We start from the raw sequence: 27,017 nt of genomic DNA on the forward strand, positions 1-27,017 counted from the left end.
GAAGCAGAGATAACGGAAGAAAGAACCTGCTCCGCAGAGAAGTAGAAAGAGGGATAACGTTTATTTCCTATTATAGGTTAATAGACTGAATTGAAACTATAAGGCATAAAAATATTGTATTTCATTATAAGTTATTCTGTTTTATCTTGTTGAGACAAAGGTTTCCCTGTGTAGTCTTGACTGTCCTGGAATTCACTATGTAGACCATGGATTTGAACTATCAGAGATGCTCCAGTTTTTACCTCCCAGTGCTGGTATTAGAGCCTTGCTCCCTCACATCCAACTCAGTAAGGTATAGATATTAAAATAACAATGCCAAAGACCAGCTTGGTATTATAGCATTTGGGTACCCTGGGTTAGCAAGAAGATTTTTGTTTTCTCCAGTGATAATTGGGTCATCACAACAGTTTTTGAAAAGAGGTCTGAGAGAACAAGAGACTGTCACAATAAGATGTAGACTTACATTTTCTTTGTACTATTTTTCTATAAAATGTGAATGTTTTAGAGAATAGATTGCTTCCACCTTTTTTACAGCTCCAAATAGTATTGGGAATTCAGAGTAAGAATTTTCAAAATTTGATATCACACTTGTCAGATTCAAAGGAAACTCCAATTTTCCAGACTCCAAAAGGCAGTCCTGGATCCTATAAGGACATCTGGTGGTTAGTTAAAAGCCAGTATTCTTTAGGAACTTGTGAAGCTGAAAAGAAGTAATTTCTGTTATCATTTACATAAAGAACAAATGGCTAGCTGTGCGGTCTTTGAGAATATCAATGGGGATACTAGCCCCAGGCTCCCTCATTATTATAAATACCTGTTACACATTTCAAAGTCATGTTATCATCACTGCTCTTCTCACCTGATTCTCTACCCTAACCTTCCTTTAGGCCACAGACTTCTTAACCCCCAGCTCCTCATTCTCCTTAGAGCCCTGCTATCTCAGCTATGGTATCTTTCAGTCTCTTTCCTTCTTGCTCTCTCGCTCTCTTACTTTCTCACTTTTCTTCCTTCCTTGCCTTTTCTCTGTCTGTTCTTACTTCTTTCATTCCCATGTCCAGTCTGCTGACCATGTTCAACTATTCCTTTCTCTCTCTGCTTAAGACTCTTCCAGATGCCTTGAGCTATTTTTTTCTCTCTCTCTCATATCTACAATAAAAACCTTCCATTAACCATATCATATTGCAGTTATATAGTCAATTTGCATAATCTTGAGATACTATATTGGAGAAACCTAGTAAGGTAGTAGGTTATCATCAGGAAAATGTAAATACCATTAGTTTTAAATTCAATTATATATGTTATACACCATCTTTCAAATAAATTATTGAAATAAGTGAGCAAGGCTAGTGCTTGAAGTTAATGAAAAGAAGTATATATAAGACAGTGCTTCGCAGTACATTGAGCTCCATAGAGACAGCGCCGGGGCAAGCGAGAGCCGGACGGGCACTGGGCGACTCTGTGCCTCGCGGACGAAAATCAACTAAACATGGGCAAAGGAGATCCTAAGAAGCCGAGAGGCAAAATGTCCTTGTATGCATTCTTTGTGCAAACTTGCCGGGAGGAACACAAGAAGAAGCACCCGGATGCTTCTGTCAACTTTTCAGAGTTCTCCAAGAAGTGCTCAGAAAGGTGGAAGACCATGTCTGCTAAAGAAAAGGGGAAATTTGAAGACATGGCCAAGGCTGACAAGGCTCGTTATGAAAGAGAAATGAAAACCTACATCCCCCCCAAAGGGGAGACCAAAAAGAAGTTCAAGGACCCCAATGCACCCAAGAGGCCTCCTTCGGCCTTCTTCTTGTTCTGTTCTGAGTATCGCCCCAAAATCAAAGGAGAACACCCTGGCTTATCCATTGGTGATGTTGCAAAGAAACTGGGAGAGATGTGGAACAACACTGCTGCAGATGACAAGCAGCCCTACGAAAAGAAGGCTGCCAAGCTGAAGGAGAAGTACGAAAAGGATATTGCTGCCTACAGAGCTAAAGGAAAACCCGATGCAGCGAAAAAGGGGGTGGTCAAGGCGGAAAAGAGCAAGAAAAAGAAGGAAGAGGAAGATGATGAGGAAGACGAAGAGGATGAAGAGGAGGAGGAAGAAGAGGAAGACGAAGATGAGGAAGAAGATGATGATGATGAATAAGTTGGTTCTAGCGCAGTTTTTTTTTCTTGTCTATAAAGCATTTAACCCCCCTGTACACAACTCACTCCTTTTAAAGAAAAAAATTGAAATGTAAGGCTGTGTAAGATTTGTTTTTAAACTGTACAGTGTCTTTTTTTGTATAGTTAACACACTACCGAATGTGTCTTTAGATAGCCCTGTCCTAGTGGTATTTTCAATAGCCACTAACCTTGCCTGGTACAGTCTGGGGGTTGTAAATTGGCATGGAAATTTAAAGCAGGTTCTTGTTGGTGCACAGCACAAATTAGTTATATATGGGGACGGTAGTTTTTTTGGTTTTTTTTGTTTTGTTTTGTTTTGTTTTTGGTTTTTTTTTCATCTTCAGTTGTCTCTGATGCAGCTTATACGAAGATAATTGTTGTTCTGTTAACTGAATACCACTCTGTAATTGCAAAAAAAAATTGCAGCTGTTTTGTTGACATTCTGAATGCTTCTAAGTAAATACAATTTTTTTTATTAGAAAAAAAAAAAAAAAAGACAGTGCTTGCTTTATCCAGCAAGAAACTGGAACCACAAACTGTAGATAATACTTCTTAGAACTAGAAAAGTCTTAAGTTACCACAATTTTTAGGTTGTGTCATATATCACTTACTAAGAAACATATTTCTCAACTTGTCATACTTTTATGTATGTATACATATGTATGTATACATATATATCTGTGTGTATATAGCATATATTAAACATATAAGACATATAAATTTGTTAGATTTGTTTAATGTGTATGTGTCTTAGATAGGGTTTCTATTGTTATGAAGGGGCACCATGACCATGACAATTCTTATAAAGGAAAAATTGCATTTGGGGGTGGCTTACAGGTTCAGAGATTTATTCCATTACCATCATGACAAGAAGAATGATGGTACTCTGGCAGACATAGTGCTAGAGAAGGAACATCCAAGTGTAGAAGATCCAGGTGTTCTACATATAAATCAACATGCAGTAGGAAGATAGGACCTGGTTTAGGCTTCTGAAACCTCAAAGCCCACCTCCACTGATACTACTCTAACAAAGCTACACATTCTAATCTTTTAAAATAGTGCTACTCCCCATGAGCTTATGATTTTTTTCATTCAGACCACCACAATATGAGTGTTTTTTCTGTATACCACTTGCATGCCTCTTGCTTGTAGAGAGAAACAAGAAAAGGGTGTTAGAATCCCTGGGACTAGAATTATCAATGCTTGTAAATTATCATGTGGACATGAAAACCTAGTCGGGATACTCTGGAAAAGCAACAAGTGCTCTTAAACTCTCAGTCATCTTTCCAGTTCCTCATTTTATCATTTTTTTTAAATTTTTATTTATTTATTAAAGATTTCTGCCTACTCCCTGCCACCGCCTCCCATTTCTCTCCCCCTCCCCAATCCACTCCCCCTCCCTCAGCAGCCCAGAGAGCAGTCAGGGTTCCCTGCCTTGTGGGAAGTCCAAGGATCTCCCACCTCCTTCCAGGTCTAGTAAGGTGAGCATCCAAACAGCCTAGGCTCCCTCAAAGCCAGTAAGTGCAGTAGGATCAAAACCCAGTGCCATTGTTCTTGACTTCTCAGCAGCCCTCATTGTCTGCTATGTTCAGCGAGTCCGGTTTTATCCCATGCTTTTTTTAGATTCAGTCCAGCTGACCTTGGTGAGTTCCCGATAGAGCATCCCCATTGTCTCAGTGTGTGGGTGCACCCCTCATGGTCCTGAGATCCTTGCTCTCTCTCCTTCTGCTCCTCATTTGGGCCTTGAGATTTCAGTCCGGTGCTCCAATGTGGGTCTCTGTCTCTGTCTCCTTTCATCGCCTGATGAAGGTTGATATCCAGGAGGATAACTATATGTTTTTCTTTGGGTTCACCTTCTTATTTAGCTTCTCTAGGATCAAGAATTATAGGCTCAATGTCCTTTATTTATGTCATTTTATCATTTCTGACTAACATCATTTATTAAAAAATATTTAGTAAGTAATATTTTAATTTAAGTTTAATTAACTTCATTAGATTCTTCTATATATACATTTTAACATAAACTGCCCTTTCTTTTTAGTTATTTTATTTTTAACATATTCACAATTTTGTATACAAAAGACTCTTTTTGAGACAAGGTTTCTATACATAGTTGTGGATATAGTGGAACTCATCATGTAGAATAGGCTGGCCTCTAGTTCACAATTAGCCTGCCTCTGCCTAAAGAGTTTTGGAATTAAAGATATGCACCAACATACCTAGCCACATAAAGTGTTCCTATTTAATAATCCAGTTTCTTGTATTCTTCTTCTAAAAGATCTACCCAGGCCACATTATGTGAGAAACTACAAACAGTCTATGGTGACAGAACTCATCACGATTATAATTTTCGTTGAGTAAGAATATATAATCAAATATAGACTGCTGCATTCACATCTGTTGTTGTCCTGTAGTCTCTGATTTCTGTACACATCTCCTTTTTCCTACTAATTTAATTTTGAAGCCATATTATCCTACAGATGTGGCATAATCTTCTTGTCTCTATGGTTTTGGAGACAGGGACTGCATCTCATTTGCCTTTAACTTATTCACATGTGAGCACTGATCTTATTCTCGGCAAACACTTAGTAAATATATATGAAATAAGTAAAAGAATTCATGTATAAATGAGTGAATGAATATATGAGAAGTGAGACCTTACTTTGCTGACACATGGCTACCTTCCCTTTCTGGGCTAGATCCATGAGGTTTCTAACGATAGTAGCACTATTTCCAGATTTTTTTTTTTTTTAATTTCAGGAGCAGTTTTAATATCCTAAAGTGCTTGAACTCATTTGATTATTCAATTTGGTATATTTGAGTTCTCATTCCGGGTTAAATTTTGTATTCTAAGTTATTTTGAACTCCATGAGAGGCACTAAAAGCCAGAGGAAGCCACCCCATTCACAAAGTGATTCTTCTGGCAGACTGTCAAAGGAGATTTCACAATCTCGCCGGTGCAAAGGAACACGGCCTTTGTTCTGTCAGCTCCACAAGGGTAGAACTGGGAGTCCCAGCAGATAACCTGCTTGGGTGTTTATGAACAGATGCAGAGAGCTTCAACCAGAATGTCCTGGCCTGTGAAAGGACAGAACGTGCTCTTCACATAAGCAACAGCTTCCCTCAGACCATTAGTGTGATTGATATAATGGAACATATTCCTATTTGTCTTTAGTTTGTAGAGGAACATTTTCTCACTTCAATTCATCCATTATCGAGAACAAAACAGAATGTCACTATAATTTACTATTTTACTCTGACATTTTAAATGATATCCTTAATAGTTATTTTTGACTTTTATCAGAGGAAAGAGGAAGTATTGTAAGATCTCCAATTCTTGAACCTGTGTTAAATTTTCATTTCTAAGAAATGTATTTTCTGAATACTTACTCCCCAAATATTTGTGATTCTTTCATATTTTTAAGTATATTGGTTTTATATATATATATACATATATATCAACATAATTTGTAAAATACAAAAGAGTATTAAGGTACTATTGCTAAAGTAAGTCTGCTAATAATTAAAGACTTGTGAACTAAGTTTCAAGAACTTTCAGACTTTTGATCAGAGTAGTAATAAAGAATAATACATTAAAATTTTTATTCTATTTTATAATCACAGAGTAACCATTGAGTTTCTTAACTGCAGTGCATAATCATCTTTATATAAAAATGCCATTCTTAATGTAACTTTTGCTTTGTACCCCTCTTATTCTCAGTTTGTCTATCTTTGCTTTCTACAATTAAACTCAATAGCTAACAGCTAGAAGTTTCTATACCTCCTGTTTAGATATGGTATTTTCTGATGATAAAAAAATATACTTTTCATGCTATATTTCCCTATCTCTCTCATATGTACATTTTCTTTTCTAGCCCATTTTTATCTTTCACAGTAGTAAACCCATTTTGTTAGTACTAAGCGTTTCCATACATTTTTGTTGTATGTGCTGTCATTCTGTTCAAACAGAGAATGGGTCACCACAAGTATTCAGCCCACAAAATGGTCCAGTTGAACAACAAATATGTCAATATGCCACTGACCTATTTTGCATATAAATTATGCTAGCTTTTTTAATTTCAAAAATGTACACTACTGTGTTTTCATCATTTTCCCCATCCCACTCCTCTATCTAACTTCTCCTGTGCCTTGCTTACCAGACCCTCTCAAATTTGTCACCTCCATATTTTTAATTTTTATTGCTATATATAAAAATTAATAAACACGTAGATATAACCTACTGAATCCCTTTTGTGTTGCTTACGTGTGCTAAAGCAGAGATCAAGGAGGAACACTGCTTGCTAACTTGCTCCTCCTGAATTTCATGTTTGTTTTCTTATACACGCTAAACTTACATATCTATGGGTAGCACCGCTTACATGGACTAGACACTCACGTATCAATAATTCATTAAGACAATGCCCTGTATGGTTGTCCATGGGCTAATCTTATGGAGGCATTTGCTTAGTTGAGATTCCCTCAAATGACTAGCATGTGCCAAGTTCACAAAAAGTCAGCTAGGACTTCTCTTGAGGATTTCAAAAAATGTATTTTTAAAAACCATACCCACTCCTCCCAGATCCTCTCAGGCTTACCCCTGGCTCTCCACTTTATCCAACTTGATGATTGTGGTTTTGGTGTTTTGTTTTGTTTTTAAACACATAGACTTCAATTTTTGTTGCCCAACTCTTCTTGTCTATGCAGCCTTCACTGGAGTATGACTTCAGACTTCAGATTTAACTGACTTACTTGAGTCATACCATCAAAGAAATTGACTCTTCCTCTCCCAGGAGATACAAATGCTAATAGCTCCAGATAGAGGTTGAAGTTTGTGGTCTAACTTGAACTTGCTCATGTCTTGTGCATACTATAACATTAACCGAGAGTTCTTATGTATAGCTTCCCTATTGTGTCTAGAAACATTGTCTCCTTGATATCATCTACTATCTCTGGATCTTTCTGTGCTATCTTCCTGAAACATCCCTGAGCCTTGTAGAGAAGCTGGTGATATAGATGTTCAATTTTAGGGCTCAGCATTTTGGAGACTCTTGTCTACCTGTGGGTCTGTATACTAATTTCCATCTACTCCAAGAAGTTTCTCTGATGATGTTTGAGAATTGCACTATTCTATAGATATTATAATGTCATTAGAAGTCATTTTAATAGTGTGTCTTGTAAAGATTTGTCACTTGTATTGCTTTAATAAAATGCTGAATGGCCAATAACCAGGCAGAAAGTATAAGCAGGGAAACCAGAACAGGAGAATTCTGGGAAGAAGAAAGACTCAGTCTGCAGTCATCACCCAGACACAGAGGAAGCAAGAAGAGAATGCCTCACTGATTAAAGGTACCAAGTCACATGGCTAACACAGACAAGAATAATGGGTTAGAGTAGGATGTAAGAGTTGATAAGAAGCCTCAGTTTATAATTAATATTAGCCTCTGTGTATTTCTCTGGGACTGAACGGCTGCAGGACCAGGCAGGACAGAAACCTCTGTCAACAAATGGCACCAAAGTGGACAACTATATCCACATAAAACCTGAGAAAACTTGGAAAGTAATTCTAGGCAAAAAAGAACAGAGATAAGCATGACTTCTTGGTAGCAACATTTTCTCATGGTGGCGCTCATTGCTAGAGGCAAGTGTGTCTCATTTAAAAGATGCTTCCTAACCATCTGAGCTCTTAAGGTCCAAATGAGGAGCAGAAGGAGGGAGAACATGAGCAAGGAAATCAGGACCACGAGGCATGCACCCACCCACTGTGACAGTGGAACTGATCTATTGGGAGCTCTCCAAGGCCAGCTGGACTGGGACTGAATAAGCATGGGTTGAAACTGGACTCTCTGAACATGGCGGACAATGAAGGCTGATGAGAAGCCAAGGACAATGGCACTAGGTTTCGATCCTAATACATGAACTGGCTTTGTGGGAGCTTAGCCTGTTTGGATGCTCACTTTCCTGGGGCTGGATGGAAGTGGGAGGACCTTGGTCTTCCTGTAGGGCAGGGAATTTGGACTGCTCTTCAGTATCGAGAGGGAGGGGGAATGGACTGGGGGGAGGAGAAGAGGAGTGGGGATGGGGGAGGGGAGTGGGGGGAGGGGGCAATGTGTGGGAGGAGGGGGAGGGAAATGGGGAGCAGTTGGAAATTTTAATTAAAAAAGAATAAAAAAAAAAGAAACAAGAAAAAAATAAATAAATAAATAAATAAAATAAAAGATGCTTCCTGACACATCTTTAGCTGAAAGAACTTTTCAGCCCTTTTAAGAGGCCCCACCATAAAACACTTAAATAAATGGTGTTTATGAATAAACAACACATGCTTCTTAGTGGTGTCAGGGACCTTGAGACACCATAGAGTTGTAACAATAAACATAGCTGCCACCAATACCTCCACCATGAAGCTAGACTCTCAGAAAGCTAAGGAATGGGGTAGATCCAGCCATCAAAGCCATGGCTTTAATTTTAGCCATATAACTTATGAAATTAAAGACTCGGGTTGTCAGAAAAAGAGAGAGATACAGTTAAGATAGATTCAGATGAAAAAAACAAAACCTATAAATGACTTATAGTGTGTTAAAAATATATGTAGGCTTCAGAGAAAAAGATAAAATATAAAGTCCTTAAAAATAAAGAAAGTAAGAGAGCAGTTGGGTGCGATGGCATACGCCTTTAATCCCAGCTCTTGGGAGGTGAAGATAGGGTTATCTCTATGAGTTCAAGGACAGGCTGATCTATAGAGTGAGTTCCAGGACAGCCAATGATACACAGAGAAACATTGTCTCAAAAAAATGAAAATTAAAAATAAAAGTAAAAGTAATAGAGTTTAAAATAAAACCACATAAAGATGGGAACTACACAGAAAAGCTGAATACTGTAGTTATTGTGTTATCTTTGAATTACTTGATGACTAAGGAATGAACAACAGCTTCTGAAAGACATTTGATTATAAATACTGTTAGGTTAATTCAACATAGATATTTTGAAAATGCATTGACTTCAAAATTTAAATTAAAAAATGTTACTTTGGAGAAGAGGTTTTGCTTTTGTTTCAATGGAGACTGTGAATTCATTCTGGGTTAAGGAAAATCAGGTTTGATCAAGGAAGACCCTCTGAGAAATCTCCAATAGGACTGGATTGCCCAGATGTCTGAGTTCTACAACCAGAACAGTCTTAAGACTGCTAGTTGAGATGATTAAGCCTCAGAGAATAGTCCAGTCAGGACTTGACTATAATTCTAAATTTTCTTTAAGTCCCTATAACAATATCAGTGCCCTCAATCAGCAGTAAGTAGCTTGAAAAACTATACCCACATTCCAAAAAAACAAAATGGATTATGGAGTTTTTTCTTTCTTTAGAGTGTTGGTTACAAGTTGTTATAGATGATGGTAAGGAAAAAAGCAAAGTAAAAAAGATAAAATTAAGAGTTCTTGTTTTGAAAAAGGAAAAAAATGAGGAAGTGCAGTGGGACAATGGTCTTGTCACTTATATTGCTTTAATGAAATGCTGATTGGTCAATAGCCAGGCAGGAATTATATGTGGGGGAACCAGCACAGAATTTTGGGAAGAGGAAAGACTCAGTCTGCAGTCATCACCCAGACACAGAGGAAGATAGATGAGAATGCCTCACTGATAAAAGGTACCAAGCCACGTAGCTAGCACAGACAAGAATAATGAGTTAATGTTGGATGTAAGAGTTAATAAGAAGCCTGAACTAATAGGCAAACCAATTTATAATTAATATAAGCCTCTGTGTGTTTCTTTGGGATAGAAACCTCTATTAACAGTGTCCACGAAACAAAATAATAGTAGGTTTTTCCCTAGGGCCTATGAACTAGCTATAAATTTCAGGTTCCATTATCAGTACAATGAATGAGTTCAATTTTGTGGGTCAGACATTAAATTCAATAAAAAAGTGGCTAAGTGGTTGTTTACTCCAAAAATATTCTTACCACTATTTTTCCAGTAAGCATATTTTGCTATGTCAGTCTTTATTACAATTCATAGGGTGTATAGCAAGGTTAGAGTGGTAATAACAATCCTGTGATAGCAAGAGTAATGATTTCATCACTATGAATGCTAACCAGCAGGGATGACGTTTACAGATTGTTTACAAATTGACTTCTCCATGTTTATGACTCAAGTATATGGTGTCTTCAGCAACAGAATTGACATGTCAAGTTCTGAAGGGTAACCAGTGCATTGGCAATAGCCTGTAATGATTAAACATCTATAGGACACCACTGCATGACAACTTCAAGAGAGGTAACCCATTTTGGGTACTGAGGATTTTATATGTTAGCATATGGTGTCTAGTTGGGGACTTGTCCTCTTCTTATAAGACAACTCATTTAAACTATATATATATATATATATATATATATATATATATATATATATATATATCTGGAATTTAGGAAGCTTCCATAGTAGTTGGTTTCCATATGGGTTTTTCAAAAAGTCTTTAGTGTTAGTTATTCCTCTCTCCTGCCCTATCACACCCTACTCACTTAATCTTTCATGTTCCACTATTTGCTTTTCCTCATTCATATCATTATATTCTATCTCCCCTCTCTCAAAGATCCCCTCCTCCCCTATACTAGTTTCCTCATTTCTATGGGTATTCCAAGTGAAGCACACATATCTCCAGATCTAAAACTAGTATTCACATATAAGAAGAAAAGCCAATGCTTATCGATCTGGGTTTGGTTTACTTCACTTAGGATGATTGCTTCTAATTCCATCAATTTATCTTTGAATTTTATTTTCTTAGTAGTTGAATAGTATATCATATTTTGAATGAACTACATTTTTAATTTCTATGTAACAGTATGAATATTAAGGTTGTTTCTTTTTCATGGCTCTTGTGAGTAAAGTAGTAATGAACATACATGAGCATGCCTCTGCAGTAAGATATAGAATCCACTGGGTACCAATAGTGGTATAGCTGGATCATGTAGTGGATGTAATTTCAACTTTTTGGGGAATTTCCACATTGATTCCCATAGTGGTAGCACCAGTTAGTACTCTTACCAGCAGTGAATAAATGTTTCCCTTTCCCTACATCCTTGATGGCATCTGCTGCTTATTTTTTTTAAAATCTTGGCCATTTTTACTGTGATAAAATGAAATCTCAAAGTAGTTTTAATTTGCATTTCCAGGATGGTTTAGAGTGTTAAAGTTCCTTAAAATGACTCTTAGCCATTTGTATTTCATTTTTGAGAACTCTACATTTATTACTATGGCACTAGTCTATTTTTTTTTATTAATCAGTATAGAAAAGCCCAGGGTACTATTGTTGGCACGCCCATGGGCAGGTGGTTCTGGATTGTATAATAATGCTGGGTAAGCAGAAAACAGAGCCAAAAGGAATGAGACAATAAGCATCCTTCCTTGGGTTTCTTGTCTTGAGTTTCTTTCTGATTCTCTCCAGTGAGGGACCATGTCTGTCAGGGTTCTCTATGAGAACAGAACCAAGGTGGTAAATATATATTTAAGAATTAATTAAGTCAGCTTTAAAATATTAACCAGAGTTAGAATATACAAGATGCCATGCCTTCTTAGCCTTATTCCCAAGGGAAATTAGAATGCACTATCTGCCTACTCTACAGCCCCACCGTGCAGGACAATCAGATGTAATAGGAAGTCAAGTCAAAGCAGAAACTCAGTTTATTACTGCGAGCATCAGATTATATAGCTTAAGTGACATCACGTGATGTGGGGCATCTCTAGCCAATGAGAGACACCCAAGCCCTCCCTCTGGATGGAGGGCCATCTACCTGGATTTTGCTGTCTCATCCTCGGTAGCTTAGAGACTATCCCTTAAACTCAAGCCAGGCTATTCTCTGTCCTACAGGCCTTGAGATACAGACCCTGAACTTGAGCCGGGATTTTCTCGGTCCTACAGACCTCGAGGTATAGGTACTGAGATAATTTTGGCCCAGTATCTCCCTCTTTTGTTTTATATGGTCACCAAGCCATAATAGCCCAGCAGGGAGAGTATATAGGTCAGGACCAACACTATCTGGAGTTTTGGCCTGAACACCTTCAAATTGAGAGTTCATCCGTGGGTGAGATGTATTGAGCCTATCATAGCATACTCAAAGGGCCATGAGTTGTACCTGTTGTATCTGTTTTTGGAATATTTGTTTCAGCCTGTGGAGAACACATGGGTCAAAAAGACATATCAATAAACAAATAGCCATTGGCCCAATTAGGGAAGAGATGAGTGTGGTAAGCCATGGGGACAAATTAAACCAGGTCTCTTAGGGGGTCCTTGACTTAAATGAATCAATATCTTTTCTTAACTCATCTAGGGTTCTTGTTTCTATCCCAGAATAGTCCACATAGAAGCAACATTTTTCCCCAAGTGCCCTGCAAATTCCTCCCTGTTCTATAAACAGCAAGTCCAAGCCTCTCCTACTTTGTAAGGTTACCCTTGCTAAGGAATCCACAGACTTTTGTAAATAATGTGATGCAGTCTCTGTCTTTTCTAATTACATCAAGCCCAGTCTGCTCTTATCTCCAGGAAGAACAGTAGTAATCAGGAGGCCTCCCTACAGTTTTTAATAGCAGAGATAGTCCAGTTGCTTCCTGGGCATATGTAAAAGGGTGTCTGCAGGAGGGCATGTCTCCTAAGGACATGAGAACACCCAGGCTCATTATGGTAAGATGCCTGGGGTAGAGTGCACCCCCAGAACCTCTGCATTTAGGTCTCCCTTCTATCCGCGGAATCCAGTCCCCTACATCTCAGCTCCTTTGAGATGTTGAATATATATGTTTTATATGTTTTTTTTTCCTACCTTCTAAGAGCGATCTGAGTTGTATCATCAAGGCAGAAATAGGATTAGGATCCAATCTGATATAGGGATAGGGTAAGTGTGGCAGTAGGTTCTACACATAAGAGCTGTCTCATTAGAGGTTTCAGGGTTCTGGGACCTCTTGTAGGGCAATATATACATCTATTATTTCCTTATATTGAGCAGATCTCCCACAAGGGAGAGTTTTGAAATGTTGGTCTTTGTCCTCCTGCAAGTGAAACTACAAAGGTGGCCACATTCTTCCAGCCATCTGTGCAAACAGTGAATGCTTGGGGCAGGGGCCTAGAAAAAAAGCCTCAGGGGACTCTCCAGTGTGGTTCTTTTTTTTTTAATTAATTTATTTAATTATTAAAGATTTCTGCCTCTTCCCCGCCACCACCTCCCATTCCCTCCCCCTCCCCCAATCAAGTCTTCCTTCCTCCTCAGCCCAAAGAGCAAGCAGGTTTCTCTGCCCTGTGGGAAGTCCAAGGACCACCCACCTCCATCCAGGTCTATTAAGGTGAGCATCCAAACTACCTGGGCTCCCACAAAGCCATTACGTGCAATAGGATCAAGAACCCATTGCCATTGTTCTTCAGTTCTCAGTAGTCCTCATTTTCCGTTATGTTCAGCGAGACCGGTTTTGTCCCATGCTTTTTCAGACCCCGGCCAGCTGGCCTCGGTGAGTTCCTGATAGAACATCCCCATTGTCTCAGTGTGTGGGTGCACCCCTCGCGGTCCTGAGTTCCTTGCTCGTGCTCACTCTCCTTCTGCTCCTCCTTTGGATCGTGAGACTTCAGTCCAGTGCTCCAATGTTGGTCTCTGTCTCTGTCTTCTTTCATCGCCTGATGAAGGTTAATATTCAGGAGGATGCTTATATGTTTTTCTTTGGGTTCACCTTCTTATTTAGCTTCTCTAGAATCACGAATTATAGTCTCAATGTCCTTTATTTATGGCTAGAAACCAAATATGAGTGAGTACATCCCATGTTCCTCTTTTTGGGTCTGGCTTACCTCACTCAAGATAGTGTTTTCTATTTCCGTCCATTTGTATGCAAAATTCAAGAAGTCATTGTTTTTTACTGCTGAGTAGTACTCTAATATGTATATATTCCATACTTTCTTCATCCATTCTTCCATTGAAGGACATCTAGGTTGTTTCCAGGTTCTGGCTATTACAAACAATGCTGCTATGAACATAGTTGAGCATATACTTTTGTTGTATGTTTGGGCATCTCTTGGGTATATTCCCAATAGTGGTATTGCTGGGTCGAGAGGTAGGTTGAACCTGACTTTCCTGAGAAACCGCCACACTGCTTTCCAAAGTGGTTGCACAAGTTTGCATTCCCACCAGCAATGGAGGAGAGTGCCCTTTCTCCACAACCTCTCCAGCAGAGGCTATCATTGGTGTTTTTGATTTTAGCCATTCTGACAGGTGTAAGATGGTATCTTAATGTTGTCTTGATTTGCATTTCCCTGATTGCTAAGGAAGTTGAGCAAGATCTTAAGTGTCTTTTGGCCATTTGAACTTCTTCTGTTGAAAAGTCTCTGTTCAGCTCAGTGCCCCATTTTATAATTGGATTGATTAACCTTTTACGGTCTAATTTCTTGAGTTCTTTATATATTTTGGATATCAGACCTTTGTCAGTTGCGGGGTTGGTGAAGATCTTCTCCCAGTCAGTGGGTTGCCTTTCTGTCTTAGTGACAGTGTCCTTTGCTTTACAGAAGCTTCTCAGTCTCAGAAGGTCCCATTTATTCAATGATGTCCTTAGTGTTTGTGCTGCTGGGGTTATACGTAGGAAGTGTTCTCCTGTGCCCATGTGTTGTAGAGTACTTCCCACTTTCTCTTCTATCAGGTTCAGTGTGTTTGGACTGATATTGAGGTCTTTAATCCATTTGGACTTGAGTTTTGTGCATGGTGATAGATATGGATCTATTTTCATTCTTCTACAGATTGACATCCAGTTTTGCCAGCACAATTTGTTGAAGATGCTCTCTTTTTTCCATTGTATACTTTTAGCTCCTTTATCGAAAATCAGGTGTTCATAGGTTTGTGGGCTAAAGTCAGGGTCTTCTATTCTAATCCATTGGTCGACTTCTCTGTTTTTATGCCAGTACCAAGCCGTTTTCAGTACTGTAGCTCTGTAATAGAATTTGAAGTCAGGGATGGTAATGCCTCCAGACGATCCTTTATTGTATAAGATTGTTTTGGCTATCCTGGGTTTTTTGTTTTTCCATATAAAGTTGATTATTGTCTTCTCCAGATTTGTGAAGAATTTTGATGGGATTTTGATGGGGATTGCGTTGAATCTATAGATTGCTTTTGGTAGAATTGCCATTTTTACTATGTTGATCCTCCCAATCCAAGAGCAAGGGAGGTCCTTCCATTTTCTGGTGTCCTCTTCAATTTCTTTCTTCAAAGACTTAAAATTCTTGCCAAATAGATCTTTCACTTCCTTGGTCAGAGTTACCCCAAGATATTTTATGCTATTTGTGGCTATCGTGAAAGGTGATGCTTCTCTGATTTCCCTCTCTGCTTCCTTATCCTTAGTGTATAGGAAGGCAACTGATTTTTTGGAGTTGATTTTGTAACCTGCCACATTACCAAAGGTGTTTATAAGCTGTAGGAGTTCTTTGGTAGAGTTTTTGGGGTCGCTTATGTATACTATCATATCATCTGCAAATAATGAAAGCTTAACTTCTTCCTTTCCAATATGGATCCCCTTGATCCCCTTATGTTGTCTTATTGCTATTGCTAGAACTTCAAGCACTATATTGAAGAGGTATGGAGAGAGTGGACATCCTTGTCGTGTTCCTGATTTTAGTGGGATGGCTTTGAGTTTTTCTCCATTTAATTTAATGTTAGCTGTCGGCTTGCTGTAAATAGCTTTTATTATATTTAGGTATGACCCTTGTATCCCTAATCTCTCCAAGACCTTTATCATAAAAGGGTGTTGAATTTTGTCGAATGCTTTTTCAGCATCTAATGAAATGATCATATGGTTTTTTTCTTTCAGTTTATTTATATGGTTGATTACATTGATAGATTTGCATATGTTGAACCAGCCCTGCATCTCTGGAATGAAGCCTACTTGATCATAATGGATAACTTTTCTAATGTGTTCTTGGATTCGGTTTGCCAGTATTTTATTGAGAATTTTTGCGTCGATGTTCATGAGTGAGATAGGCCTGTAATTCTCTTTCTTGGTTGGGTCTTTGTGTGGTTTTGGTATCAGGGTAACTGTAGCTTCATAAAAGGAATTTGGCAATGACTCTTCTGTTTCTATATTGTGAAATACATTAAGAAGTATAGGTATTAGCTCTTCTTGGAAGTTCTGGTAGAATTCTGCATTGAAACCATCTGGTCCTGGGCTTTTTTTGGAAGGGAGATTTTTGATAACTGTTTCTAATTCTTCGCGACTAACAGGTCTATTTAGATCATTCACCTGGTCTTGGTTTAGGTTTGGTATATGGTACTTATCTGAAAAAGTGTCCATTTCTTTTGCATTTTCCAGTTTTGTGGCATACAGGCTTTTGTAGTAAGATCTAATGATTCTCTGAATTTCCTCTGTGTCTGTGGTTATGTCCCCCTTTTCATTTCTGATCTTATTTATTTGCGTGTTCTCTCTCTGTCATTTAATTAGTTTGGATAGGGGTTTGTCAATCTTGTTGATTTTCTCCAAGAACCAACTTTTTGTTTCATTGATTCTTTGGACTGTTTTCTGTGTTTCTATTTTGTTGATTTCCTCCCTCAGTTTGATTATTTCCAGTCTTCTACTCCTCCTGGGCGCGTCTGCTTCTTTTTTTTCTAGAGCTTTCAGGTGTGCTGTTAAGTCCCCAATGTATGCTTTCTCCGTTTTCTTTAAGTGGGCACTTAGTGCTATGAACTTTCCTCTTAGCACTGCTTTCATCGTGTCCCATAGGTTTGAGTATGTTGTCTCTTTGTTTTCATTAAATTCAAGGAAGACTTTAATTTCTTTCTTAATTTCTTCCTTGACCCAGGTGTGGTTCAGTAGTTGACTGTTCAGTTTCCATGAGTTTATCAGCTTTCTGGGGGTAGCATTGTTGGTGCCTTCTAACTTTAATCCGTGGTGATCTGATAAGACACAGGTGAACACTGATATTTTTTTATATCTGTGGAGGTTTCCTTTGTTTCCAAGTATGTGGTCAATTTTCGAGAAGGTTCCATGAGCTGCAGAGAAGAAGGTGTGTTCTTTCCTATTTGGGTGGAGTGTTCTATAGATGTCTGTTAAGTCCATTTGATTCATTACCTCCAACAATTCTCTTAATTCTCTATTAGTTTTCTGTCTGATTGACCTGTCCATTGGTGAGAGAGGTGTGTTGAAGTCTCCTACTACTAGTGTGTGTGATTTGATGTCTGCCTTGAGTTTTAGCAATATTTCTTTTACATAAGTGGGTGCTTTTATATTAGGGGCATAGATATTCAGGATTGAGACTTCATCCTGCTGAATTGTTCCTGTTATGAGTATAAAGTGTCCCTCTCGATCTCTTCTGATTGATTTTAGTTTGAAGTCAGTTTTGTTAGAAATTAGTATGGCCACACCTGCTTTTTTCTTAGGACCATTTGCTTGAAAAACCTTTTCCCAACCCTTTACTCTGAGTAGATGCCTGTCTTTGTGGTTGAGATGAGTTTCTTGCAAACAGCAGACTGTTGGATCCTGTTTTCGTATCCAATCTCTTAGCCTGTGCCTTTTTATTGGTGAATTGAGACCATTAATATTAAGTGATATTAATGACCAGTGGTTGTTAACTCCGGTTATTCTTATTGCTTTTGGTAGAAGAGTTTGTGTGTCTCCCTTCTTTGAGTTGTGCTGTTGAAGGGTCGCTAGATGCCTGGGTGATTGTAGGCAGTGTTGGCAATGTTGGATTCCTTGGGTTGTGATTTTCCTTCTATTACTTTCTGTAGGGCTGGATTTGTGGCAACGTATTGTTTAAATTTGTTCTTATCCTGGAATGTCTTGTTTTCTCCATTGATAGTGAACGATAGCTTGGCTGGGTATAGTAGTTTGGGTTTGCATCCATGGTCTCTTAGTTTCTGTAGTACCTCTATCCAGGACCTTCTGGCTTTCATGGTTTCCATAGAGAAGTCAGGTGTAAGTCTGATTGGTTTACCTTTATAAGTTACTTGGCCTTTTTCCTTTGCAGCTCTTAATATTCTTTATTTAATCTGTATATTTTGTGTTTTGATTATTATATGGCGAGGGGATGTTTTTTTTTGATCCAGTCTGTTTGGTGTTCTGTATGCTTCTTGAATATTCAAAGGAAAATCTTTCTTTATGTTGGGGAAGTTTTCTTCCATAATTTTGTTAAAAATATTTTCTGGACCTTTGAGCTGTGCCTGTTCTCCTTCTTCTATCCCTATTATTCTTAGGTTTGGTCTTTTTATTGTGTCCCATATTTCCTGAATGTTTTGTGATGAGAATTTGTTGGTTTTGGTGTTTTCTTTGATCAGTCCGTTTATTTTCTCTATGGTGTCTTCAGAATCTAAAATTCTTTCTTCTATCTCTTGTATTCTATTGATTATGCTTGTTTCTGTAGTCTCTGCTCGTTGACCTATATTTGCCATATCCAGCTGGTCCTCAGTTTGTGTTTTCTTCCTTGCTTCCATTTCAGTTTTCAATTCTTGGACTGTTTCTATTACCTGTTTGATCGTTTTTTCTTGGCTTCCCAGGGTATCATTTACGTATTTACTCATTTCTTCAAACTTTTTGTTATACTTCTCATCCATTTCTATGAGGGCGTTTTTTACATGTTGTTTAAGGGACCCTATTGCTTTCAAAAAGTCAGTTTTTTCCTCTTCTCCTGTGTTAGGGTGTTCAAGTCCTTGTGTTGTAAGATCATTGGGTTCTGGTGTTTTCATGTTGTTTTTCAGATTGTTGGGTGAATTCTTGCCTTGGCGTCTGCCCATCTCCTCTTACTGATGCTATCTATTGGGTTTGATTTAATTGTAGCGGGGCAATCTGCTCTCAGTGCGGGCTTCACTGTTTCTTGCCCGCACTATCCTGCATCCAGTGCCTCCGCCGCCCAGACTTGCCTGCCTGCCGTTTGCCTCCGCCGCCCGGGACTGCCTGCGCGCCTGTGCTTCCGCCGCCTAGGCTTGCCTGCCGGTGCCTCCACCACCAGGGCCTGCCTGCCGGTGCCTCTGCCGCCCGGGCCTGCCTGTGCGCCTGTGCTTCCGCCACATAGGCCTGCCTGCCTGTGCCTCCGCCACCTGGGCCTGCCTGCCGGTGCCTCTGCCGCCCGGGACTGCCTGCGCGCCGGTGCCTCCGCTGCCTGGGCCTGCCTGCCGGTGCCTCCGCCGCCCGGGCCTGCCTGCGTGCCGGTGCTTCCACCGCCTAGGCCTGCCTGCCGGTGCCTCCGCCACCCGGGCCTGCCTGGGTGCCGGTGCCTCTGCCCTCCGGTGTAGTTCTTGATATAACTTCACTAACCAGGACTCCCCAAATTGGGTGTCTATGGTCCCCAGAAATCCCTTCAGAAATACCACTAGGGTGAGGCTAGTCTGGCCACCCATTTTAAATCCTTAATTTTGAATAGAATTATTAATTTAAAGAGATCCTTTCCATAATGTTGGAGGGATGTGTCCCTGATTTTTATGATCACTGAGATGTCAATAATTAACTCTCCTTGGTTCTAAATGCATCAAAATTCAGATATGTCTCAAGATAACTGTCAGTCACTTGGAGGACACAAGATGGAGTGTCTCTGTCTGCTGTTGGAAGTCCTAAAGATTCCTGGAATGCCTTGCTCACAATGAAAGTTTGTAAACACTGGTTTTACTATCAAAGAAATCAGCAGCAGAAGCAAAAGTGCTAGGAGGCCAGAGAGAAGGTGGGACAGGATAATCTTCCTTCTGAAATACCCTTTTGATTCTGTCTTGCTACCAGAACATGCCACTCTGGGACTTCTCACATCAAGCCAAGCAATCAGGAAGATTCTTAAGGTGCTGCTGAAGGCAATTCTAACTTGTGTCAAGTTGACATTAAACCAATCATAGTAATGACAGACTTGGATTGTAAACTGTGTACCCCTGTCCCCAAGCTGTCTCAGGTCATAGTGTTTATCATCGCAACAGGAAGCAAACTAGAACTTGCTGTGAACTTAATGGAATGAAACTAAGGAATGAGGGACAAGCACAGACAGAAGCATAATTGGGGGTCATGAAGATAACTCCTTGGGAAAGTTAGAGCATGTATATTAACATATCAAAATGAATGAAAATGATGACTGGTGCTAGCTTCGCTGATATTAGTAGACATCTTCCTTTCCCTTCCAGAAGGGGCCCAAGGTACCAGTTTAGCCCCTTTATATAAGTGTACAAGAAAGAATAACTCATGTGTTTCATTACAGTCCTTGAGCACTATCACCAGTAGAATCTGGGTAGTGATTTTGATTTTGTTTGGGTGGAATAGGACTAGGTTCCATGAGAGTAGACCACTGTATGTCACTCATTAGAGTTATAACTCATTAACCCTTTTATTATTATGGACCATATAAAATATAATAAATAATTATTATAATAAATATAAGAAATAAAACAATACGTTTGTGTGTGTGCACATGCATGTACATGTGAGTGCCAAGGTATGTATGTAGAGAGCAACTTGTGAGGTTGGCTTCTTTTTCGAAAAGGATTCCTGGGATCTACCTCAGATCATCAGGCATGGCTGCAAGCTCTCTTATCCACTGACTCAACTCACCAGATTCTTTTTCAACTTTAAGTCATACAGTACATTGTTGAAGGAGCTACAGGCTGTGTTCCTGCCCCCTGACTCCCAACCGCCTGGCTAGCTTATGCCCCGAGATAACAACACACAAACTGTATTCATTTAAACACTGCCTGGCCCATTTCTATTAATGTGTGTAGCACCGAGGTGCGCTTACTGAGAAGATTCTAGCCTACGTCCATCCTGGGTCAGAGCTTCATCGTGTCTGCCCTGGGGAGCAGCTGCATGGCATCTAAGCTCACTTCCTCTTCCTCCCAGCATTCTGTTCTGTTTACTCTACCTACCTATGTTCTAACCTATGAGGGCCAAGCAGTTTCTTTATTAATTAACTAATGCCCTTTCTCCATCAGTACATTTTAAATTTACCGTTATCATATGTTCCATACACAGAAATGCCAATTCCTCTTCTTCTTGATGTGATTTCAAATTTTTATTAGAAAACATTATGTGATTAACTTTTTTGAATTACCTAAATTCATAAGGAAAAGTTGTAATTAACAGCTCAACAATGGGATATAAATGGACAATACATGAAAATGGAGACTTCAATATCCAGCACTACTTAAAACCTGCTTACCTTTAGGAATGGTTCCTAACGAAACATCTGATTTCATCTATGTACAGGAGAGACGTTAAACAAGTGAACATCATTATGCCTGACTTGTAGCAGTTTAAATAGGAATAATCAGTTTGTAGAGCAGCTTGTTGCTGCCCACTGGAGAATCTCCTTTCTAGTTTAAGATTAGAATCATTCTACCGGGCGATGGTGGCGCACGCCTTTAATCCCAGCACTCGGGAGGCAGAGGCAGGCGGATCTCTGTGAGTTCGAGACCAGCCTGGTCTACAGAGCTAGTTCCAGGACAGGCTCCAAAGCCACAGAGAAACCCTGTCTCGAAAAACAAAAAACAAAAAACAAAAAAAAAAAAAAAAAAAAAAGAAAAAGATTAGAATCATTCTTCCATTTGCCTGGTTTACTGGGTGACAGGCATGCCCAACTATAGCTTCATTCAAAAGAAGGAAGTCAAATGGAATTCTGTTAGTCTCTGGGACCACAGAAGCAGAGATTGAGGAGGATTGGGCTTGTGTTTTCATCACTTCTTCTGATTTGTCAGATATGCATGTGAAGCTGACAGCTAGACACTTTGGACTTGTAGCTGCGTGGCTACAAGGCCTGAATTCAGGGGAACTATGGCACTTGTTGTACTAGGCCATGGGGTCTGGGTGTACAAGGAAGAGTACTCAGAATTAGCAGTCTTCAGTCAGTGATCCAGTATGCATGAATAGAGACATGAAGATTCACAACAAATATTTTCAATTTTCAATTAGTTCCCTACCTCTAATGTGATGTTATCTTTTGCTTTTAAGGTCCATCTCTAGGACTTCTAGATGCTATTGGCCTCTGACCTACAAAATCACTTCATTATCCTTGAAAATTTTGATCTAGAATTTAAACTGACTGATGTCTTTTTGCTTGTATTTATCAAGCAAAGTTGATTTTTGATGAGTGCAACTATGAAGAGCCACTACAATTACTTCAAGTCTTATAAAGGAAAATATTTAATCGGGGCTATCTTACAGTTTCAGAAGTTCATTATTACATGGTGACATGTAAGCAGACATGATGTGAGAGAGGTTGCCGAGTATAAGTTTGTGGTAGACTGAAGCAGAAGCACACTAGGCCTGACTTGAGCATAAGTGACCTCAAAACCTGCCCCTCACAGTGACATACTTCCTCCACTAACACCACACCTACCCCAACAAAGCCACACCTCCTAGTAGTGCCACTTCCTATAGGGCCATTTTCTTTGAAGCCACCACATTGTTCTCCCTGGCCCCCACATGCTTGTGGCTACAATATTCAGTCCGAGTTCAAAAGCCCCCTAGTCTATAGCAAGTCTTAAGTTTACTTAAAAGTCTAAAGTTCAATGTCTCTTCTGAAATTCTTTCGAACTATCTCAAACCACCATAGCTACAAATTGGGTTGTCAGGGTAAATGAAAATAAGAAATTGTTGTCTTTGTCTTTGCATATGTCGTACGTAGAGAATGTTGTAGCCAGCCTCTGGAAGCATGAATGGAGGAGCAATAGAAGACATTTTTATCATGGTAATAGTCTCCTCAGTCCACGTACAACACACAGTTATTTCTCTCCTCCGGTTACCCTCAGTTTCCATTTTGTATGTAATCAATCATGTAAGATCAAGAATAAAATGTAAGAGAATATAGATGGTATCTAGCCTTTTTCATTAGACATTCAGGATACAGTAACATACACCTAGTTCAGGAAGTACCCAGTTTACTAAGTATCTTGTTTTCATGTCACTTTTTACTACTTTTACTTCTCTGTTGTGGATTTTTTCTTAGATAAATTAAGATACTTGCATGAATGTTCTTTTTTATTAACAGTCTTAGTCTACAGACAAATCAGTTAGATTACCAAGTTTTATCACTGGTAGAAAAAATGAGTTTGTGTTGCTCTTTTTGTACTGAGAATTTGGATTTAGAGAACATCAAGACTCCTTTAGTAACACCCAATGTGTGGAGGTTAGAATTCCCTCTTTCTAGCATCCTCTGAAATCAGACAGGGTGTCAGGGTAGCAGTCAAGGACTGTGTCCTAATTTCCTAATCTAGGGGTGGATGAATGACTATGTGGATGGGTAGCTCAAAAGATCCTCTGTTATTTGGACACGTAATGTCCTTGCTCTGCCAGCACAGTCTTAGCCAGAGCTGGTAACTACTCCAGGCCAAGTTGTCAGACAACAGTGTTATTCTTTCCTTTCTCCAACACATGAAGCAAGATATCTTCTGCACCATAAACTAGACCATTTTTCCTTAAAGCTTAGTATAGCATCTTTTTTTATTTGTTTGTTTTTGACCAGGCACATTTGTAGGGAAGGTAAAAGCAAGAGGACTGTTGCTACATAGCTCTCCCGTTAAGGATTTGCTTCAAGGTATATTTTCTCCACCTAGGTTCTAGTTACATCTCTTTTTATATTACCTTTTTAGAAATACAAAGAGATTCAATATCACATTTTCTCAAAGCTGAAGCATATCCTTTCTCCCTTAAGTCCCATTGCAAAGTAACACCATGTTGTAGTCTATAAAGCAGGCAACTTTATAATGCAATGCGAATTACAATTTGGATGATAAAAGTTATTACACATGAGTGAGTTTGTATCTCCAAATCAATGAAACAAATTATGTTCCCTGTTTTGTAGCATATGGTATCCTCATAATTGCCTTCTTATAATTATAACTCTATTTATTAAAAAGAATTATGTAAAAATATGGTTGATTTATTCTGGTGTGATTGCCTTAGTAACTTAATTATACTAAAAAGCATACTAAAATAAAATATAATTTAATTACCCAACTCATTTCAAGGTGAATAGAAGCTTCTCACCTCATTTTGATGCTGGGCAAAGCTATGCAAGCAAACAAGCAGAGTTCAAGACCAGTTAGACACCTGTATGGCATGTCAATTAGGAACCAGAGGAAGAAAGGCTATTCCAAAGCACTTCCAGCCATAAAGTTAAAAAGTAATTTTACCTCAGGCTGGTTTCAAAATACAGATTTTTTTGTTTTGAAGTGACTATGTCATTCCAGGACTCTCTTCCCACATCATATAACACCAGTTCCTAAAATCTCTCTCTTCACCCTTTCCTGCCTTGTTCTTTTACTCCTTCTCTTAACTGGCATGACTTCTGGAGATCTCGGTCCCTAATGTGAAGACTCAGGCAGAGCCTAAACCTAGAGTGGAACAATCTGCTAGCTATTGCAGGGGAACATACACGGCACTGTATAAATGTATGCTGCTAGATTATAGTGGACAGGTATGCACGGATTAGGTAAAATGACTGTGGCCACTCCAGAAACAGCTCAAAAGACAGGAGATACAGATTTTCCAGGGTTAAGACTTACATTTTCCTGCTTGCTTTCTGTCTGTTCTGTCTGCCTTTTTCCTTTCTTCATTTACAATACAATCATCTTTCTGTTTGCTGATAAATACTTTGGGTTTCTGAATACATACATACCACCTGATTCCAAAAATCGACCAAAAGTAGCTCTGTTCTACTCCCCAATGTTAACCTTTTTAACACCATTGGCCTGATGATATCTCCCTACTGTGAAGTAGACAGTTTCCCATTGAAGCTACTTGTAGAAAAAAATCATACCTGGCTTCTAAGTTCTCCTGCCGGCTCCTGCCTGTTCTAGTCTCTATTTCTCTAGGCAGGTCTCTCGTGCGGTCGTAACCCTTCATGGTAGTAACATGAAATGATTTGTCACGTTGTCCCTCAACCACTGATTTCTCCTTTTCTTGTACCCTCCATGTCTTAGCTCCTACCAAATCCTATTTCCAGAATAGTTCATGCCTGAATCATTTGCTTATTGTTTCAGTGAGTGATTGTTTCTCTTGCATTTGGTGTATAGATATCTATGTAATTTTGGTGTCAAACGCTGTGATTATTTAAATATGCATAGAGTTTCATTTACACTGGGCCTGTGACCTTCTCTGCCCACCCCTATCCCAGTTCTTCTTCCTACAATCTTCTCATGTGAGACCTGGTAATTACTTTTAGTTAAATGAAGACATACTGATCTTTTTATTTCTATAAATGTGGTGTTGCTGGTAGTGGCATTGGGGATTATTGTTGCTGTATTATGCATGTCATGGCCTTTTTAAAAAAAATGTTTCCTTTTGGCAATAAAACTTTCCTATGGAAATCACAGTATGCAAATATTCACTATCACAGAACTCTTGTAAAATTTATTACTTTAAAGGAATTTCCCCTAAAAAATAATAGATCCACTTTCCCAGGACTTTGTGAATCCTTGAGGCCAACAAATCTCTCAGGACCAGCTGACTTCTCTGTCTATTGAATCTCTGTATCACAATCAGACAGGCTATAGGGTTGTCTGTCTGCAAAGAAGGAGATGGGAGATACGTCTCCAATTCATAGAATTCTGCATCCATTGACACGGGCACACATGGCACAAGTGATAACACAGCGCTAATGGGAAGAGCAAGGGGAGCGACTGACTGCAAACAATCCCCTTGGCTCAGACTCTTTGTTTCGGTGTAGTGCTGCCATGCATTGAAGTTGGGTGCTTTGATTTGCTTTGTTATGGGAACAGAACTAAAAAGAGAATAGAACAGAAGTACATCTATAATGAGCGCTGAAGTGATCAAGGAAAACTACATCCGACAAAAGACCCATTTATCAGTGTCATGAAAATTCTTTGAATAACCACAATGTGCTTTTGTTTTTTGGTTTTTCTTTTTGCCATGAAGTCTTTTATCCTTATGGGCTGTTGTAATAGGTGTATCTCCAGAGGCTTAATAAAGATTTCTGCACACAATGAAAAGGAATGAAAATGTTTTCAAAATAAAAGTAGAAATATCAGTTATTCTTTGGAAGAAATCCATAAGTGCCATGGATTATTGAAGGTATTTCTTCCCTCATTATTTTATCTAATTATCAGAGTAGGCTTGTAAGCTACATATCATTCCCATTTTATGTAATAAAATCAATCAGATTTGGAACTAAATCCTGCTTTCTTTCTACTATGCTGGATTATAATTACATGCAAAAATGAAGATGCAGTTTAACAAGGTAATAGAAGAACGTGATGAATTCTACTGTCAGCATCTTTCAATGATGTCACATGGCATTATGGTTCAGTGACGCCTTCTGATTTTTAGCTGCCTGAAATTACGTATTTTAAAGGTGAGAGTACTACCACATTAGCCTTGGCTTAGATAATAAAGGGTTGGTAGGAGCATCTAGTTCTGACCAATCTAAATACATTGCTATACTCTTTACCTTAGAGAGAAGACTCCAGAAAAGTTGAGACTTGCTAGAGAAAGACAATTTGAAATTTGTACTAAAATATGTGGGTAGTAGACATTGAATAGTTGAAAAATAGGGCATTGTGAAAGGACCCCAACTACAAACCTTTGTACAAGGCCTGGTCTCAACTTTCACAGTCACAAAAGTCATAAGAGACTTGTGACATTGCAAATTATAAAACCAATCTCTCTAACTTTAGACATCTTTTATCTTTGATTTTTCCAAAAGAGCACCAGGCTCACGGTTATGATTTACATACACACTTCCTCTGTGTCTCATGTGCTGACTTAGTGCATGGCTTTGTTCTTGCCCTTCCTCTTGTTTGAATCTTCTTTACCATACCCCGAATTAGAACACTGATTACCTCCTATAAGTTGGTGAGTAGTAAATCTGTTTCAACAGTCTTGACTCTTTCGCTCTCCATTACTTCATTGTAAACACTGTCAAAAATCTTCCTCAGTAGCTTTAAAC

General features: G+C 39.0%; 2 protein-coding genes across 2 annotated transcripts in view; both read left to right on the top strand.

The window, feature by feature from the left end:
- Positions 1–27,017, top strand: part of Nxph2 (neurexophilin 2) — a 116,857-nt gene that overhangs the window by 37,145 nt on the left and 52,695 nt on the right. The window lies entirely within an intron of this gene.
- Positions 1,397–2,573, top strand: LOC130864932 (high mobility group protein B1-like). Its single transcript, XM_057755793.1, has one exon. The coding sequence runs from the start codon at positions 1,487–1,489 to the stop codon at positions 2,132–2,134; it is 648 nt and encodes a 215-aa protein (XP_057611776.1). The 5' UTR covers positions 1,397–1,486; the 3' UTR covers positions 2,135–2,573.

Source organism: Chionomys nivalis, chromosome 22, assembly GCF_950005125.1.
Source record: "Chionomys nivalis chromosome 22, mChiNiv1.1, whole genome shotgun sequence".
Taxonomy (NCBI): Eukaryota; Metazoa; Chordata; class Mammalia; order Rodentia; family Cricetidae; genus Chionomys; species Chionomys nivalis.